This window comes from Arvicola amphibius, chromosome 6 (assembly GCF_903992535.2).
Source record: "Arvicola amphibius chromosome 6, mArvAmp1.2, whole genome shotgun sequence".
Classification (NCBI taxonomy): domain Eukaryota; kingdom Metazoa; phylum Chordata; class Mammalia; order Rodentia; family Cricetidae; genus Arvicola; species Arvicola amphibius.
This window is the reverse complement of record NC_052052.2, coordinates 12,670,577-12,687,494: the sequence shown is the minus strand read 5'-3', so window position 1 is coordinate 12,687,494 and position 16,918 is coordinate 12,670,577. Positions and strand designations below refer to the sequence as shown.

The 16,918-nt window shown below is 51.8% G+C and overlaps 1 protein-coding gene across 1 annotated transcript in view; it reads right to left on the bottom strand.

Moving 5' to 3' along the window:
- The window catches only part of Igsf21 (immunoglobin superfamily member 21), a 127,955-nt gene that overhangs the window by 34,289 nt on the left and 76,748 nt on the right, over nt 1–16,918 (bottom strand). The window contains exon 3 of the mRNA XM_038334367.2: nt 3,032–3,150. Within this exon, the coding sequence (XP_038190295.2) occupies nt 3,032–3,150 (119 nt within the window). The remainder of the gene's footprint in view (nt 1–3,031; nt 3,151–16,918) is intronic.

Genomic DNA, 16,918 nt, shown 5'->3' with positions numbered 1-16,918 from the left:
GTTCCATCCTGCCTCACTGTTAGCTGTCACACCCTCGTGGTACAAAGGGGACCTGGGTATTGAACAGTCTCTACTCGCTTGGAGGGTCTCTGAGATACCGAGAAAGGATCCGGGCAGGGTCACAGATAAAGTCTAGCTTGTGAGGGCCTGTGTTTTTGGAAACTGACCTTGGCACAGACATATTTGAAGAATGTTGTGGAGGTGGGGGAAGCATAATTAAAAACAAACAAGAAAAGCAACAAACAAACAAACAAAGCCTCTCAGGGCTGGGGACGTGGCTCACAGGTTAAAGAGCTTCTGTTGCAAGCATGAGAACTGGAGTTCCCCAAATCCACATAAATGCTGGGTAGGTGTGGTGGCCCACTTGGAATTCTCCAGAACAAGCTGGTGAGACAGACTGGTAATAGCAGCAAGCTCTGGGTTTGACTGAGAGACCTTGCCTCCACGAATAGCGTAGAAGGGCAACTGAGGATGACTCTCAGTATTACATGCAAGTGTGCCCACGTCCATGCCCTCATCACACGAGCAAACACATACACACACAAACATGGAAAAATAAAACTAAAATCTCTTTGAGCTGGATAGGAGTGCTCATTCTATGGCCACCCCCCTGTGGGAATGTTGGGGCTTGGCCTTGACCCAGCCTCAGTGTCCTGTTTTCCTTATCAAATAATATTTGTCAGGACAAAAAAACCCTGTTCTCTGGCAATCAACAAGAGCACAAAGGCAGTGGTTAAAAGAACCTGCCATGCAAACGTGAGGACTGGAGTTCGAATCCCAGAACCCCTGTATGAGCTGGATGTGCTCTGAGTGTGCCCAACACAGAGGCAGAGAAAGGAGGACTGTTGGGGCTTGCTAGCTGCCAGTCTAGCTGTAAACTCAAGCTTCCGGTCCATGGAAGGAGCTTACCACTGGGCCAATAGTTATAGAAGACACCTGATGCCTTCCTCTGGGCTCTGTGCACACCCATGGGCAAGGACACCCAACACACCTATCATCATACCCCCTCCCCCGCTCCAATTTTGACAGTTGCTGAGTCACTGGGTGCAGATCCCACAGAAAGGAAGGCATGCTGTCATAGTGACCTCTGCAGGTGGCATGAACAGTGGGCAAGGTGCAGAGACAGGTGGACTCTAGATAGGAGGCCCTGGGAAGTCAGATAGGCAAAACACTCCCACTGTCCCTGCCACTCCCAGAAGCACCCCAGGCTTCCAGAACTTTCACTCCTCGGATGACTCATAAACACTGCAGTCTATGAGAGAGGCATCTACGAAATATTCCTCAAAAGTCCAGCTGTGTAGCTCAGTGGGTGGAGCACTCGCTTTGCAATCATGAAACCCCAGGTTCAGTCCCAGCACTGGGAAGGCAGAAGCAGGAAGCTTAGAAGTTCAAGGTCACCCTTGGCTAGATAGAAAGCTAGGGGCCAGCCCCGGCTACATAAAATCCTGTCTCGAAAACAAAAACAAACAAACAAAATGGGGTTCATGATAGTCTTTCCTGCCTGGTTAGTTGTGAGGATGGAGAGACATGGTTCGTGGGTGTGTGAGCACGTGGCTAAGCGCCCAGTGGCCACAGAGGGACTTGGCCTCCTCTGAGTCCCACCGTTCTAATTAACACGTCCTCCTTCCCATGCACTGCAAACGCACCAAGGACCGGAATGTAGGTTCTGTTCAAAGTTTGTCCCTGTGTCTGGGCCCAGAGCAGGTGTCCTGGATGCTCCATAAACATTTGATGAGTAAATAGTAGGACCTGTCTCTCTCATTGGCCTGGGAGCCCCTTGATGATGCAGGCTGAGCTGTGCTTCTTCCCTGGGGTGGCCAGAGCATGTTTGTACACTGAGCATGCTCTGTCAGAGGAGCCAGCCAGTCTGCCCAGCAATGCCACCTCTCTCCAAACTACTGTGGTGGGATCAATGTTGCTCCAGAGGTCTGGCCTTTGGAGGTTTTCAATTTCCCTAGATCGAGGACTTTCCGCAGGGCCTTTGTGTTCTCATTGATTGCCAGAGTATAACAGGCTTTGTTGCCCTGACAAATATTATTTGATAAGAAAAACAGAGACACAGAGACTGGGTCAAGGCCAAGCCCCAGCATTCCCACAGGGGAGTGGCCTCAGAATGGCGGCTCCTCTGGCAAGAGTAACGTGCTGGTGGGACTTCCGGAGACCACTCGCAGCAAGGCCTTGCATTTTCAATGGGGAAACTAAGGCTGGGTGAGGGTCGATCCAGCCAATGTCACATCAGCTGGACACAGATACTAGTATTCTGTCCCCTCTCACGGGTGCACAAATTAAAGCACAGAGCCAGGGTGAGAACCCAGGAGCCCCATACTCAGCCCAGAATGCTTCCTGACTTTCTGGCCTTTCAACACCCCCAGAAAAGCCCTGGGAGGAGCATGGGGAGTGGGGGGAGTGTGTATTATAGCTGAGGTGCTGGGTTCTTCCCTTGAGGCTCCTGGGCAGTCATCGCCTGTAGAAGATGCTCACGGAACGTGCTTATCAGGGCTTCTACTGATACAGCCTTGGCCTCTGCTGGGGAAAGCAGCTGCAGGGGACACATGCTCAGGGCCTCCCTCCACTAGCCATGCCATGCCACAGGGCCTATAGACGGATGGCTCAAGGGATGACATCCCCTGCCAACCTTCTACAAATGTGGCTCAGGGGCTGTGGTAGCCTGCTGTCTCAGGACAGCAATCATCCTTCCCTCAGTGACTCCTTCAGTCCAATCCACAAGCGGCCTGACACACGTCGAATACATGAGGCTCAGGGACAAGGCAGAGACTCTGGGTCCTTAACAGCTTGGGGCTGGGAAGAGAATGGGTCCCTAGCACAAGCTGTTGGGACCAGGTTCTACAGTCACAGCCTTGCCATAGTCTGACCTTTTCCTCCTCCCAGCCAAAGGCAGTGGATGGGAGAGGACCCTATACACAAACCACAGGGATTTGACAAAGGGGCCCAGGACAGTTCCTGTGAGCCTGCAAGTGTGTGCATGCACACGCCCACGTCCACGCCCCTCCTTCCCGAGTCACTGACTCACCCATGACATTGAGGAAGATGTTGCCTGAGGCGAGGACCACCTTCTCCCTGGTGGCTCTGTCATAGATACCCACGTGGCATTCATAGGGACCGTTGTCTGAGATCCGGACCTCAGGCAGCCTGTGGGGGAGCAGATGAAAGGGTTAGGCTTGTATTACAAGGGTGAGCAGACAGTGTTCCAGGAGGCCAACCCCCGTGCGTGCACATTTGTTTGGGCTCCACTCATCCATTTGGTGAAGACTTTGCACACCTGTGGTCTGGGCTGGGAGGACGGGCGGCATTTATGCAGCACCCACTGTATACAGGCTCTGTGTCTGTTGCTTCAAAGGGGGACAGTGAGTGCTATGTTTGCCCTGAGCTAAATCTGTGCCCAAGAGCAGCTGCTGGGCTGGTCATGTGACACTCTTAGGATGCCCTGTGGGTGATGCAGGTTTCGAGGGTGGCTACCAGCATGAGGCCTGACCCCACTCATTCCTCACAACCACTATTGTCTTAGTTACTGTTCTATTGCTGTGAAGAGATACCGTGACCAAGGTAACTTCTAGAAGGAAGCACTTAGTTAGGGGCTGGTGTATTGTTTCAGAGGGTGAGTCCATGGTGCTGAAGCAGTCGCTGATCTGAAGGGAGGGGTCACGGAGAGAGTCTGGGCCTGGCATAGGCTTTCGAAACCTCAGAGCCCACTGCAGTCACACACCTCCTCCAAGGCCTCGCCTCCTAATCCTTCCCAAACTGGTTTCACCAGCTGGGGACCAAGCAACCATTCCCGTGTAACCTGTCACAGCCACAATGCAAGGGAACAGGTAAACTGTGGCAGGAGACAGTCATGACTGCCCCACCTTGTACAGCTAAGATGTCACCGTGAGACCTTGGAGTCCCACCTTCATACTGCCATGGACAACATATGCCCAGTTCCAAGGACACCAAAAGAAGCACAATTATGTTCCTGTCTCCAAGGAATCCCCCCCATAGACAGGGACAGAGGACAACTGACCAGGGCTCCATAACCAGGCTGCAATACGTGTGCTCAGCAAAGGTAGGGGGACTGAAGGCCATTGGCTTTGCCTCCAAAGTCCCCAGATCTATGGTGTGGGAGTCCCCCTATACTTCCTTCTTGCTTTTTCATTGGAAAGGCTCAAGAGCAAATAGCTCAGGCTTTGTTCCCCTTTGAAGTTGGTCTTGGGGCTAGGGAGATAGCCCAGACCTTTTACAGAGGACCTGAGTTTGGTCCACATTGGATAATTCATAACAATCTGTAACTCCAGCTCCAGGGGAATCTAATTTGACATCTCTGACACTTCATGTGCACACCCACCCCCAAGACACAGAAACACAGGCAAATTAAAACACACACACACACAAATACACACATGCATGCACACACACACAAATACACAAACACGCACATATGTGCACACACACACATACATACCCTTGGGTGTTGAGAGAGATGGATCAATGGTTAGGAGCATTTGTTGCTCTTGCAGAGGACCCAGGTTCTATTCCCAGCACCCATACGGCAGCTCATAACTAACTGTAACTTCAGTTCCAGGGGATCTGACTCCCTCTTATGGCCACTACAGGTACTGCACACACATGGAATACATACATATATGCAGGCAAAACACTCATACACATACAATTAAAAAAACGAATCTAAAAAAAGTCTCAAAGCTGATCTCTGGTAAATTCTCACTGTTTCCTCATAGCACAGACAGTTGAAGAGAACCTGTTAACCAATCAATGTGCCAGGGTTCCAATAAAACTTTATTTGTGATTATCGAGCTTTCTGCCACTCAGAATGTTCATGTCACAAAATATAGCCATACTTTTCTTTTTCTCCTCCAACCATTTAAAATCATTAAAACATTCTCAGTTCACAAGCTGTGGCTAAACAGACTGGAGTCTGATGACTCCTGTTCTAGATCTTTCTACAGGGTCAGGTCATTCCAGAACAAGGTGGTATGCCATTCTTTCTCCTGGCAAGTATGATCATAATCAGGGCACCCTTTCCTGCCATCTAGGCTGCAAAGAACCGAGTTTAAATGATGCTTTCCCCCTGTGTGGAATCCACAGAACTTTGGGGAAGCCATATCTTTGAGCACCCACTTTCTTATAAAAAAAAAAAAAAGTGAACTGAGTGAAGACAGACTCCGAGAAATACTTGTTAGCACTGCACACACCTGTCCAGAGACCATGGGTGATCCTCACCCTGTGATGCCCCAGAGGAGAGAATTCCTGCCAAGGAGTATCCAGGAACTTTGACCAGCAGGAGCCTCAACCTGGTACTACACTGGGCAAACTGAGATCTCATCACATCCCAACCTATACTGGCCTCTGCGTTGGTGTTGATGTCTGCATTTTCAGAGCAGGAAGAAAACCAGGGGAGACACCCACATTTGTTCACGGTCTTCCTCCACCTAACCAGCCTAGCCCTCCTGCGGAGGCCCATGGTGGGGAGGAGAGCGGTGAGGCCATTATCAGCTCAAGGCTTTTCCCGGGCAACTCCTGAACTGGGAGGCCCCTTCCGAGCAATCCTTCCTCCCCCTCTGCCTGCTCTGAGCTCCTCTTTCATCTTGTGACGAGCAGTTTAACCTCAGGTTCCAGCCTGTCTCAGCTTCTTTTGCTTATGAGTCACTTCTATGCCCCCCCCAACATGCCACTCCCCCCCCCCCAACCTGGGCTCCCAGCCTCTTCCTAGGCTGTTGTCACTTTGAGCTGAGCCAGCTCCTCTAGCAGCCCCTCCCTCGCCCAGCACCCAGCACTCATTAGCATAAACAACACCCTCATTTCCATAGACTCCACAGAGGTTGCCATCTGGTCTCCTTACTGTCAGGAGGGACTGAAGTGTGGGGAGAGCCCCTTACGTGGGTGGGAGGGGGATGATGCCGCCCCCGCCCCTTCCACTCCTCCTCTCAAAAGGAAGTGCCTTGACAGTGGGAACAGCAGGGAACCTGTCTCCCCTGGGAATGATTTCCTTTGTAATGCAGCTAGATTGAGAACGGCAACGTGCTCGCTGCGCCTGGGAGCTGAGTGACAACCACCTTAAGTGACGCGTTTCGGCTGTCCTCACAGGTGTTTATTATGCAGCCGACCTGCTTAAGTGACTTTCGAGGGAGACAGGTGCAGGGGGTGTGTAAAGAAACGGGCTCAGGGGATGGGCTCCCGGGTGACGTCACCAGATAGTAGGGGCATGGCTGAGGCATGCAGATGACCACCCCGTGGGCGGCTATGCAGATGTGTTTATGTGACCCCAGCACTGGGGACATGTTTGGGAGTCACTCTGCTGATGACATGCTCAAGTAACACAAGCCATGTGTTTGGGTGATGTGTGGTTGACACCTCGCAGGTGGTGTGGAAGACAGCTCAGTGGACACGTGGTGGCACGGTGCTTTTAAAGAAAAGACAGCTTCCCATCTGGGTCTGTTCCCACAGCTCCACTCGGTGCTCCTCGCTGGGCTCCAGGGTTTCTGCCTGGCCTGGCTGGACCATTAACCAAGAGCATTCACTGGGCACAAGCGTGGCAGCTCTCGTCCCACACTCCCAGGCAGTGAGTGGACAGCTCCTGGGCGTGCACCTCTTCCTGAGCTGCACCGTTTCCCCCTTCTTCACTCTGTCCCCACCCCCGTTCTCTCCTGCAGCCAAGCTCAGGATTTAAGTGGGGCTTCTCTGTATCTTTTAATGCCCCTTCCCTGCAGAATCCAGACCAAGTACTCCCCTCTAAACTGCTCTGAAAACTGCTTTTAGCCTTTGGAAGAAAATGGCCAGGAACTTCCCACAGAGCCCCCTCAGCTACCACAGCCCCACTACCTCCTCTCCCTCCAGTCACAGCTCCTCTGTTCTCGTTCTTTCTTCCTGCATACACCTTGTTCCTGCTTTATAAGATAACATTTTACTTTGGATAATCTTAAATCATGGAAGTAGCCAAGATAAGAGAGTCCCCGGACACCCCACGCTACCTTTCTCCTATCTCAGCTACCATCTGAATCCAGACGCAGCCTCATCCCCAGGCTCGGCCTGGCTCTCATCTCCGATCCGAAGCTGCCAGGTCACAGCTTTGATCCACACCTAACCGCCTCTCCTTCATCAAACCCCGAGATCTTGCTTCCACCGTTGTCCTCGGAAAGTGGATTAAGTGGCCCAGAGCCCACCCCACCCTCAGCCCTGAGCCGCATTGATCCGAAGGCTGGGTAGAAGGTCTTCGCAGGCAGCAGGGGGCCGAGGGGGTGGGGAGGAGGCTGCTCTCATCGGTGATGGTCTGAGATCAGATCGATAAACTATTAATAACCGCGGCGTTTGTGTGCAGATAGGGGCAATGCAGTTTAGTGGCTGGAGTTTACCAACACTGACAGCGTCTCTGAAGGGCGAGTAATTGTGTTTGTGAAGAGCTGGGAACGGGGAGCACAAGTGTTGCCTTTGCTTGCTGGTCTGAGCCTCATCCTGGGGAGGATGAGGGCTGGACACTGCGGCTTCTGCGGGGTGGAATGGGGCGGGGGTAGGCATCGAGGGCCACATCTGCATACAGACTTAGACCTACTGTGTGACCTGCATCTAGACCTACCGTATGTCCTGGTATCTCAGTCTATTGCATGTCCGATATTTGGATAAGCTGCGCACCTCAGCATCCAGGCCTACTATGTGGCCTGGACTCTAGACCTACTATCTGCCCTGATCTATGCCTATGGTGTCTAGACCAACTACGTGCCCTAGCATTTAGGCCTACTGTGTGCCTCTCAAGGCTGAGCTTTGTGGTGGTGTGGAGATATTCATCAGTTACTCTATCCATACTCCGAGAGTCTCCCTCTTTCCAGGGCTTGTTGGATCAATATGCTACTCCCAGCTCAGTCTCAGCGCCAATTGGGACCTCCGAGGAGAGCATGTGACTTCTGTCAGGCTCAGGGCACCGCCTAGGGCTGGTGCCTCATGAGTGTCCAGTGACATAGATCCTAAGGCATGTAGGCTTCCTGAGCCGCCTCTGCCAGGCAGGCTGCCCTAATTGCTAATCCTCTGTGTGGACAGACCCAGCTCCCTCCTCTCTGTGTCTGCCTGCAGCCACCATCCACCCACCTCCCTTCCCAGCCCAGGGGGCCTTTCTAAAAGCTTCTTGCCTTCTAGCTAAGTGCTCCTAAGTGTTTGGGAGATACACACCAGTGAAAACAGCTGTTAAAAGCCAGAGTCTCTGGTGAACCTGGCCAGCTTGTGGTGTTGGTGGAGGCTGTTTGGCCTCCCAAGGCCTCATTTTTCCCATCTGATGATTGGGTGTGACAGCAGTGGGTGGGCTTTTAGCCCCAGAAGTGCTGGCCTATGCAGATTCACAGGGAGGGTTCTCAATGAGCATTTCCCAACTCACCAACTCCTACAGCTTTGATCTCCCACTGCACGGACGAGGAAACTGAGGCACACACGCATGATGTAGCATGATGCTAGTCACAAGGTGAGTAGGTAGTTGCCCTGGTGTGAACCCAAGCCAGAGGTGGCAGATGTGGGGGGGGGGCACATGCACATGCACTCCCTGCCCCTCCTCACTCTGCCCTTGCCCTTCACAGCTTCCTGAGCTGAGCTCCTCCTGAGTGAGTTGGCCTCCGCTGCCCCTGTATGTTTCTATTCTGAGCCTGCCACCTCCCCAGGTAACAAGAGCCATATGCTTCCTCCCTGCTGGAAGGAGAAGGATGGCTTTTTGTTTCCCTAAATTCTCTGTTCTAAGCTTTCAGGGAATCCAGGGTATCTCCCATGCACTTTGTCAAGTTCCGGAAGGCTTTTAGCATCTCTGCTCGCCTTGCCAGTCTTGGCTTTGATTGGCCACAGAGAAGAGCCTCAGACTCTCATAGAATACAGGTAGTGGACTTGGGAGCCCGACACAGGCAAAAGCCAAGTGTGTGGCCTCCTTCTGCCTTGCTGGGGAACCAGGAGAGCCAACGATTAATCTTTACAAAGACTCAGTGAAGGAGCACACAAATGCACACAGAACTGAGCCAGGCAAGTTCTAAGTGCTTGCCCTCCTGCTTTCTCCTATGCCATTAATTGATTAAAATTTTAAGACAAATTATTAAGCCACCGTCTCACGCTGTTTTCAATGCTTAGTCTCTAGCTAGGAGCCAGACAGAGATACACGCTTGAAAGGAGACACTGGGAACTTGTTTTGCTGTCTTGTCTGCCTGCACACCTCTCTCCTTTTCAGAAGAATTGAGCTGGACAGTAATGAACCTGCCTCAGGAACAAGGTCATCATTAAAAAAAAGGTCAGTCCCACCTTGTGGCCTCTGGGGCTTTTGCCATGCTCTAGGTGAGTTAGCATTGGTCTGCACATCTCCCAGAAGCCTCACCGTTCTGCCGGGCTTTTCTATGCTTTGAATTTTGATCATTATTATTCTTTATTATTAATTACATGCATGTGTCTGTTCACAGGGGTGCAGGTGCCCAAGGAGGCTGGAGGTGTCCGATACCCCTAGCTGGCACTACAGGTGGCTGTGAGCCAGCTGTTTGAACTTGGGTCCTCTGGAAGAAGAAAGAGCCTGTGCTCTTAACCCCTGAGCCATCTCTCCAGTCCCCTATTTTACTAGCTGCATTTTTGTTTCTTTGTATGTGTGCATGTGTTTGTGTGTGCTCACATGTATGTGGGTGCACATGCACGTGGGTACGTGTCTATGTAGAGACCAGAGGTCAGCCTTAGCTACTGTTCCTCAGGAGTCGGAATCCTGTGTTTTGAGTCTGGGTCTCTCTCACTGGGACCTGGCCCTCTCCAATCAAGCGAGGCTGGGCAGCCAGCGAGTTCCAGGGATCTGCCCGCCTCTGGCCTCTCATTGCTGGGATAGCAAGTGTGCACCACTGGGCTTGGCTTCTTATATAGGTTTTGGGGACCAAACTCAGGTCCTCACAATCACACAGCAAGCGCTTCACCAACTGAGCCACCTCCCCAGTGCTTGGTGGTTTGAAGTTTTGTCCTGAGCTTTACTGGAGTGCAATGGATGAACTTCGGTGTTGGTGTATTTAAACTTGACAGACTTCACAGGTTCCCAGCGTATTGAAACTATGGCTGCCATCAGCATAATGACCCCACGCATTGCTCCTGAAGCTTCTTCACGCCTTTTCGCAAGCCACTTTCCCAGCCTTAGAAGACCGCAGACCCATTTGTCCCTGCGAAAGCCACTGCCCAGGGTCTGCTCTAAGTTGTCTTCCAATGCCTGCTGCCTTTTGTTGGCTTTCTGCCTTAGCTTTCTGCTTCTGCAACAAAACACCTGAGACAATCACCATAAACAAAGGCGTGGTTTATTTTGGCTCAGGTGTTCCAGAGATTTCAGCTTATAAGGTTTGGCTCTGATACTTTGGGGCCTATGACATAATACTGCTGGTATCCCAGAGGAGACAAAGGAGGAGGAAGCAGGTCCCACTCTCCCCTGTAAGATACTCAGATACCACCCACCAGGCCCTACCTCTTAAAGCTTCCACCACTGGGCTGGGAGATGTCTGTGGGTAAAAGTGCTTGCAGCCTTTGGTTCCCAGAACCACGTGAAGAGCTGGGTACAGTAAAGTGTATCTCTAATCCCAGCATTCCCCGGGTGAGATGGGGGATGGAGACAGGAAAATGGCCCAGAAGCCTGTGGGCCCACTAGCCTGGAGTATGCTGCCCAGCAGCACAGGCAAGAGTGACAGTCCTTCCGTGTGGTGGAAGGAGAGAGATGACTCCTAAAAGCTGTTCTTCGGCCTGCATACGTGGGCCGAGCCACATGCGCTCACACGCTCCCCCCCCCCACCTCTCTCTGTTGCTCTGTCTCTGTCGTCTTTGTCACCCTCTGCCCCACGTACATATGCTAAAAATGATTCTTTTTAACTGGGAATAGCATCAAGCTGGGGGCAGAGCCTTTAACACACAACTTCCATGCCTCTATTATCTTGCCATACACTCCTGGGTGGCTCTGTCCACACCAGCTCCTTCCTGGTCATGGCTGAGTCACATCCTATTGTGTGGCTCTGGCCATTAGTGTCACCCCACCGTGCGGGCATCTCTGTCTCTTTGCCCACTGACTTACGTTGCTCTAGGTTCTCGCCACTGGGAGCGCAGCTGCAATACATCCGGCTTTCACTTCTCCTGGGCCATTGTGGAAGGACAACATGGCTGGTGTGCGGCTCCCTTTAAAAGTCACGGCCTGACTTTCCTCTAAAGGCATCAGACAAGTTTCCCTCCACCTCAGTGGCTTTCTGCCTTCACTTTTTTTCTTTAAAACCTTCGTTACAATTATTTACCTATTGTATACGTGTGGGTGTGTATGAGCATACATGTTCCATAACATGGGTACATGTGTGTAGAGGTCAAAAGACAGCCAGAAGGAGTCAGTTTCCTTCCACCACAAAGGGTCCTAGGAATGGGAGGACTCAGGTTTACAGGTCTGGCAACAAGCACCTTTATCTGCTGAGCCAACTTCCTGATTCTCTCAGGTTCAATATTTTTTTAAAAGCATATCATTTTGCATGAGTGAGTGAGTGTACATGTTGTGTATGGGCATGTGTGGCACTCAGGGGACAGCTCTGTGGAGTCATTTCTCTTCTGCCAGGGACTGGACTCAGGCAGGCACCTTTACCTGCTGAGCCAGCTCAGCGGCCCGAGTTCTGCCTTTCTCCGTATGATACTCAAGGGCCTTCTAGAAGCACCCCTACCTTTTCTGGACACCCAGTCTGCTCCCACATCTAAGGAACTGTCTTCAGGGAGCTTTCCACTCAAACTTCAAGCCCAGGGGGCAGCAAGTATGTGGCATGGACGGAAAGGCTCCTGGGCTGTGGGCGAACCCCAGTGTGTACTTACCACGCCCAAGGGCCCAGGTTTCTGGGGTACCAGCCAGATAAAACAAAACTTAGGAGAGTGGTGGGAGCTGCGGGTTTCTCTATGAGACTCAAGTGGGTTCCTTTTTCCCCCACTCTGCTCCTTTCTTTGCACAGTTAGGGTACATTCAGGGACAGGCTTCTTCCCTCTCTCCATCTTGAGCCTCTCTTTCATGTAGGACCTCTCTTTTCTGTTCTTCCTTCCCGCCAACCTCCCCCAGCCCATCCAGCCTGTACCCTGCTACCATGGTGATCTCCTGAGCATGGGGATGCAACCCATCCCTTCCCACACGTGCAGCCTCCTCCAGGCTTCCTTCCCCAGAAGGATCAAGCCCAGGCTAGCTGCAAGCTCAGATCTGGCTCGGGCCCAAAAAGGAGGATGGAAGGAACAGATGGAGGGAAGAAAATGGCTTGTGGCCTCACATCCCTTGCCAAAAACCCAGCAATCGAATGAGGAGACTCTTCAGGACCAAACTTGTATAATGCACTCTATTTAAAAGGCATTTTGTAATTCAAACGTCTTCATTTATACACACGGCACCTCGTTGCGGGCTAGGAGTGAAGATTCAGGTAGCAATGGGTCCTCTGAGGCCGAGCTTTAATGAAGAGATGAGAGAGCCTTTTCATTTGGACAGCATTGTTTGCATGGAAACAGAGCCTCTTAGGGGATGGGAAGAGTTCTTTCTTGCAAGTAGGTTAAACACACCCCCTGCAATCTTATGAGCCCAGAGCCTGCCAGGGCTCTGCCATCCCTCATCCCTGCTGGAAAGAGACCAAGTGTGAGGTCATGAAGTTTTTACAGCTCTTGAAATCACCAGGCTGCTTCCATTGGCTGCTCTGCCCTTACCCCAGCCCCCATGTCTCCCTCAAACACCTGCTCTCTCTTTCAGTTCAGGGTCATGCTCTCTGATGCTGATGCCCGCTCTGCCTGGGCGGAGCGACTTGGTGAGGCAGAGCTAATAAAAAAAAATGGCTGTAAAGTCTCTGGCAGCCTTGGCTGCTGTTGGGTATTTGCTAATAAGAGCTGCCCACTCCTTGTAAGAAGAAAGGGGTGGAGTGAGGTCTTTGCCCTGCTTCTCATATTTGTACCTGTGCAATTGGAAGAGCTGGATGGGGAGCTGGGAGTGCTTCAAGGAAGGACCAGTGGTCCAGACGTGTAACTGCTCAGCCAGTTCCAGCTGTTCCCTGTCCTCTGCTGTCCTCCCAGCCTCTTACCTTCCTCTCAGAGGCAACCTCACTGTTTCTCCCAATGCCCCAGACCTGGGAGGAGACAGAGTGGCTACTGATGGGAGCATTAGACCCAAGGGAGATGATATCTGGGGACAGCAGGAAAAGATGATCACAGCTTGGCTGGGAATGGAACTCCTCAGTGGAAGACCTCAGGAGGATGCTGAATGCGCTGCTTAACCTTAGGCAAGCACAGGAAAACCCCTCCCTTGGAGTTCTGCCAGCTGAAGGTGGGGTGAAGGCTTCGCACAGGCCCTCAGCGGGAAGCAGTGGCTGCAGCTGGCCAGGAAACACACTGGGAGTCTCCTATTCTTGGTTCTCCCTGCGATCTGGGCTTATCCATCTGTTGACATTTGCCCACAAACGAGTCCAGGTGGTTCCTACCCATGGGCTTCTCCAACCCCCAAACTGGAACCTAGAGCTTAGATGTGCGTGGATCCTAACAGGTACCAATGGACAGGATTAGATGGCAGATGTCACAGCCCTGCAGGGGTCGCCTCAATCGCAGAGGCTGTCACAAAGCTAATCACATATACACTACAGCCTCCACCTTGCTCTCTGAACCCTTTCTGTTCCTATGCATCTCTGCAAGCTTCAGCACCTCCTGGCTTTCATGGCCCCTGGAGGTGGTTTTGCACTCCAGCCTAGCCCAGAAGAAACAGACTTCAGACCCTGGCCAAGGACAGCCTGTCTTGTCTGACTTGACTAAAGCTACCTGCAGTCACCCTCCACCACGGTGTGGGTATATATCTATCCCTGAGCTACTTGGCAACAAAGAGGGAGGTCTAATTCTCAGAAGACAGGACAGAACAGTCTAGAATTAGAAGTGAGCCCCACCCCCAACATGCAATACACCTCTGTGACGCACCTTGATTTTTCTCCTTCAGAAAGCCCTTTGCAAAGAGGTCCATGGGAGAAGGGTGGATTCATGAGGGAGACATAGGATAGAAGACAGACGGAGGCAGAGGCTGTCCCAGTAATTGGGAAGATGCTTCAGTAGGCAAAGTGCTTGCCTTGTAAGAGCCTAAATTCTACCCCAGAACTCAGGTGAAAAAAAAAAACTTGATCAGATGGGGAGCATTTGTAATCCCGGCACTAAGGAGTTAGAGACAGGAGGATTACCCGGTGTTGCTAATTAGATTGATATGATAAGTAACCAGGCTAGCTCAAGAGTAACAGGAATACGTTAATAGTTAAAGAGGGGGAAACTTACACTATAAGAATGAGAGTTCCGAAATCCAATAGGTCCAGCGGGCACTGCGAAGAGAGAGTGCGCACCTGCATCTCCCGGTTTTTCTACCTGGGCTCCAGGTGGCCACACTCTAACCAGATGTGATTGGTTGATAGTTTCCCCATCAACCCGGGGTTTGATGGCCAGTCTACGCTTATGGATGGACTCTGGGCCAATGAGAGGCCCTCTCAAAACACAAGGTGAACGGCACTAAGGACCAACACTGAAGGAACAAAACACATGGGTGTGCACACAGAGCCTGTCCCTTGAGCAAAGGCACCTGTCATATAGGCATGACCTGTAGATAGTTTTGTCCCTTCCCTACCAGACCACCTAGTACATGGTCATCCAACCAGGGTGACCATCTAGTCCTGAGGGTCCCATCCTTGCCCAGTTTCAGCAGAAAGTTCTCAGGTCCAGCATGCCAGAATGACTGGCCACCTAATGTTTGACAGGCAGAAACACTAAAGAGAGGAGCGTGGCTAGCCCGAGGCCAGACACTGGCCAGCAGTGGACAGAGAGAGGACAGGACCAGCCACAGGACCCAGCAGATGAACACTCCCCGGAGGTGCCTGTGGAATGGTGGCAGGATGTTGATGTCTGACGGTGGCGTCAGGAAGCCCTCCTACATGGGTGGACGTACAGTGGCACCCAGGGCTCGGTGGCAGTGGTTGCTATGAGTGGAGGCCTCCACGAAGACAGGTGAACCTGTGTTCTCACACAAGCTGATGAATTGGGTCCACTTTGTCCCACAACCCCTTCAGATAGTAAAAACATCGCTTAGAGCAGTTGCTTTGGGGATGGCAGCCCCCTCTCTCTAGCTATTCTCCTGCAGGAGTGAAGGGAAGGCTCTCCTCCCAGCCACTAGAGGTTTTATGAAACAAAGTAGCAAGGAAGAAACAAAGACGTTCTGCAACTATGAAGCTAGACACATTAACACCCACTGATAGTCTCAGCTGCTCAGTAGGCAGAGGCAGAAGGTTCTCCCGAACCCTGGAACCGGAAGCCTGTGCCCTAAAATGAGACCACCATCTCAAAAAAGCAGACAACCAACAAATCAATGGGTCTGGGAAATGGTTCATTTGGTAAAGTATAAGGATTTGAGTTTGGTCCCCCAGAACCCACATAAACATATCTGGGATTGGTGGGGGGCGATGCATTTGCAATCCCGGGGCTGGAGAGATGGAGACAGATCCCTGGGACTTGCCAGCCAGGCTAACTTAACCACTAGAACCCAGGTTAATGAGAGACCCTGTCAGTCCTGGACAATATTGAGGACGGATGCCTGAGACTGAGCTCTGGTATCATACCATAGGCATTCCACCTGAAGGGTACATCTACATACCCCTGAATACAAACACACACCAACAAACAGGGAACAAGAAAACAACTCGCTGGTTCTTGGGGACATCAAGAAAGGTGGCTGTCCAATGACCCAAGGCGCTGTGTGCCCTTTTCATGGGGGACAGGAGACACGGGAGGTCCTGAAGGCAGTATTGATTTTTTTTCCAAGACAGAGTTTCTCTGTGTAGTCTTGGTTGTCCTGGAACTCACTGTGTAAACCAGGGTGGTCTTGAACTCACAGAGATCCGCCTGTCTCTGCCTCCCTAGTGCTGGGATGAAAGACGTGCACCACCACCTGGCTCTCAGTAACTCCTTTTTAAGGAAACTGGATAGGCTTGACAGAAGCCAGTACTTCACAGATGATGCCTTTTGTTAGTGAGTGGGCCTTGGAGACAGGGGATGATGTGTGTGGAAGTCTTCCTGCTGTATGAGTTTAGTTAATACGACCTCAGGGAGTGGACAAAGACTTGCTCTCTGTGATATTGGGTCTGCTCTTTGGGCACACAGGAACAATGGAGCAAATTCTGCTTCAGCAATGGCCACACCCAGGTCAGACGAGACCTACATCCAACCATGACATTAATGAATACAGGGATTATGCCCCAATGTGATGCCAGACTGGGCACAGGGTTAGGTCTAGCCTCAGGTGTTTGTAGTAGGCTGTCCTGGGGGCCTGAGCTGCTCCTGCTGGGTACTCAAGGCTTTATGACTGACTAGGATCAATTGGGCAGGGGCAGTCCTGGGCAAGTATTCAGGCTTCAGACAAGCCTGCCTCCCTGGGGGCCTTGGTACCATTCTGTCACTGCCTCCTCTTTTCTCTCCTTTCCTGGCAGAGGCTGTGCAAGCAAAGGCCTTTCCCGGAGCCTTTAAAACCTACCAGTGCAATTTTCACCCTTTAAACCTGAGAAGGGTTTCTAGCTGCTCTGTGGGTATCAGTACCGAAGGCATTTATCTAACCACATACAGGCTGGCTGGCCAGGGGGCGGGTGATGTTGGAGAGGGACAACAGGGCAGGGACATCTAGAGAGGATGACCACCAGGCTATCCCTTCCTTGCCCTCTCTGGGGACCTTTGGAGGACCTTTAGCTGCCACAGATGGAGTAGACTAGCAGAACTGTCCTGGAGCATTAAGCCCGTTCACTAAGAGTTTGAGGTGTCTGATGGTTGCGGCTCTCTGGCCAGCCCCTTACTCTGCTATATGACAAGTACCCAGAGGGGGTTCCCTGTCAGTCTCTGTCAAAAAGGACTGTCTGAAGTGCACAGCAGGAAGCTGGGT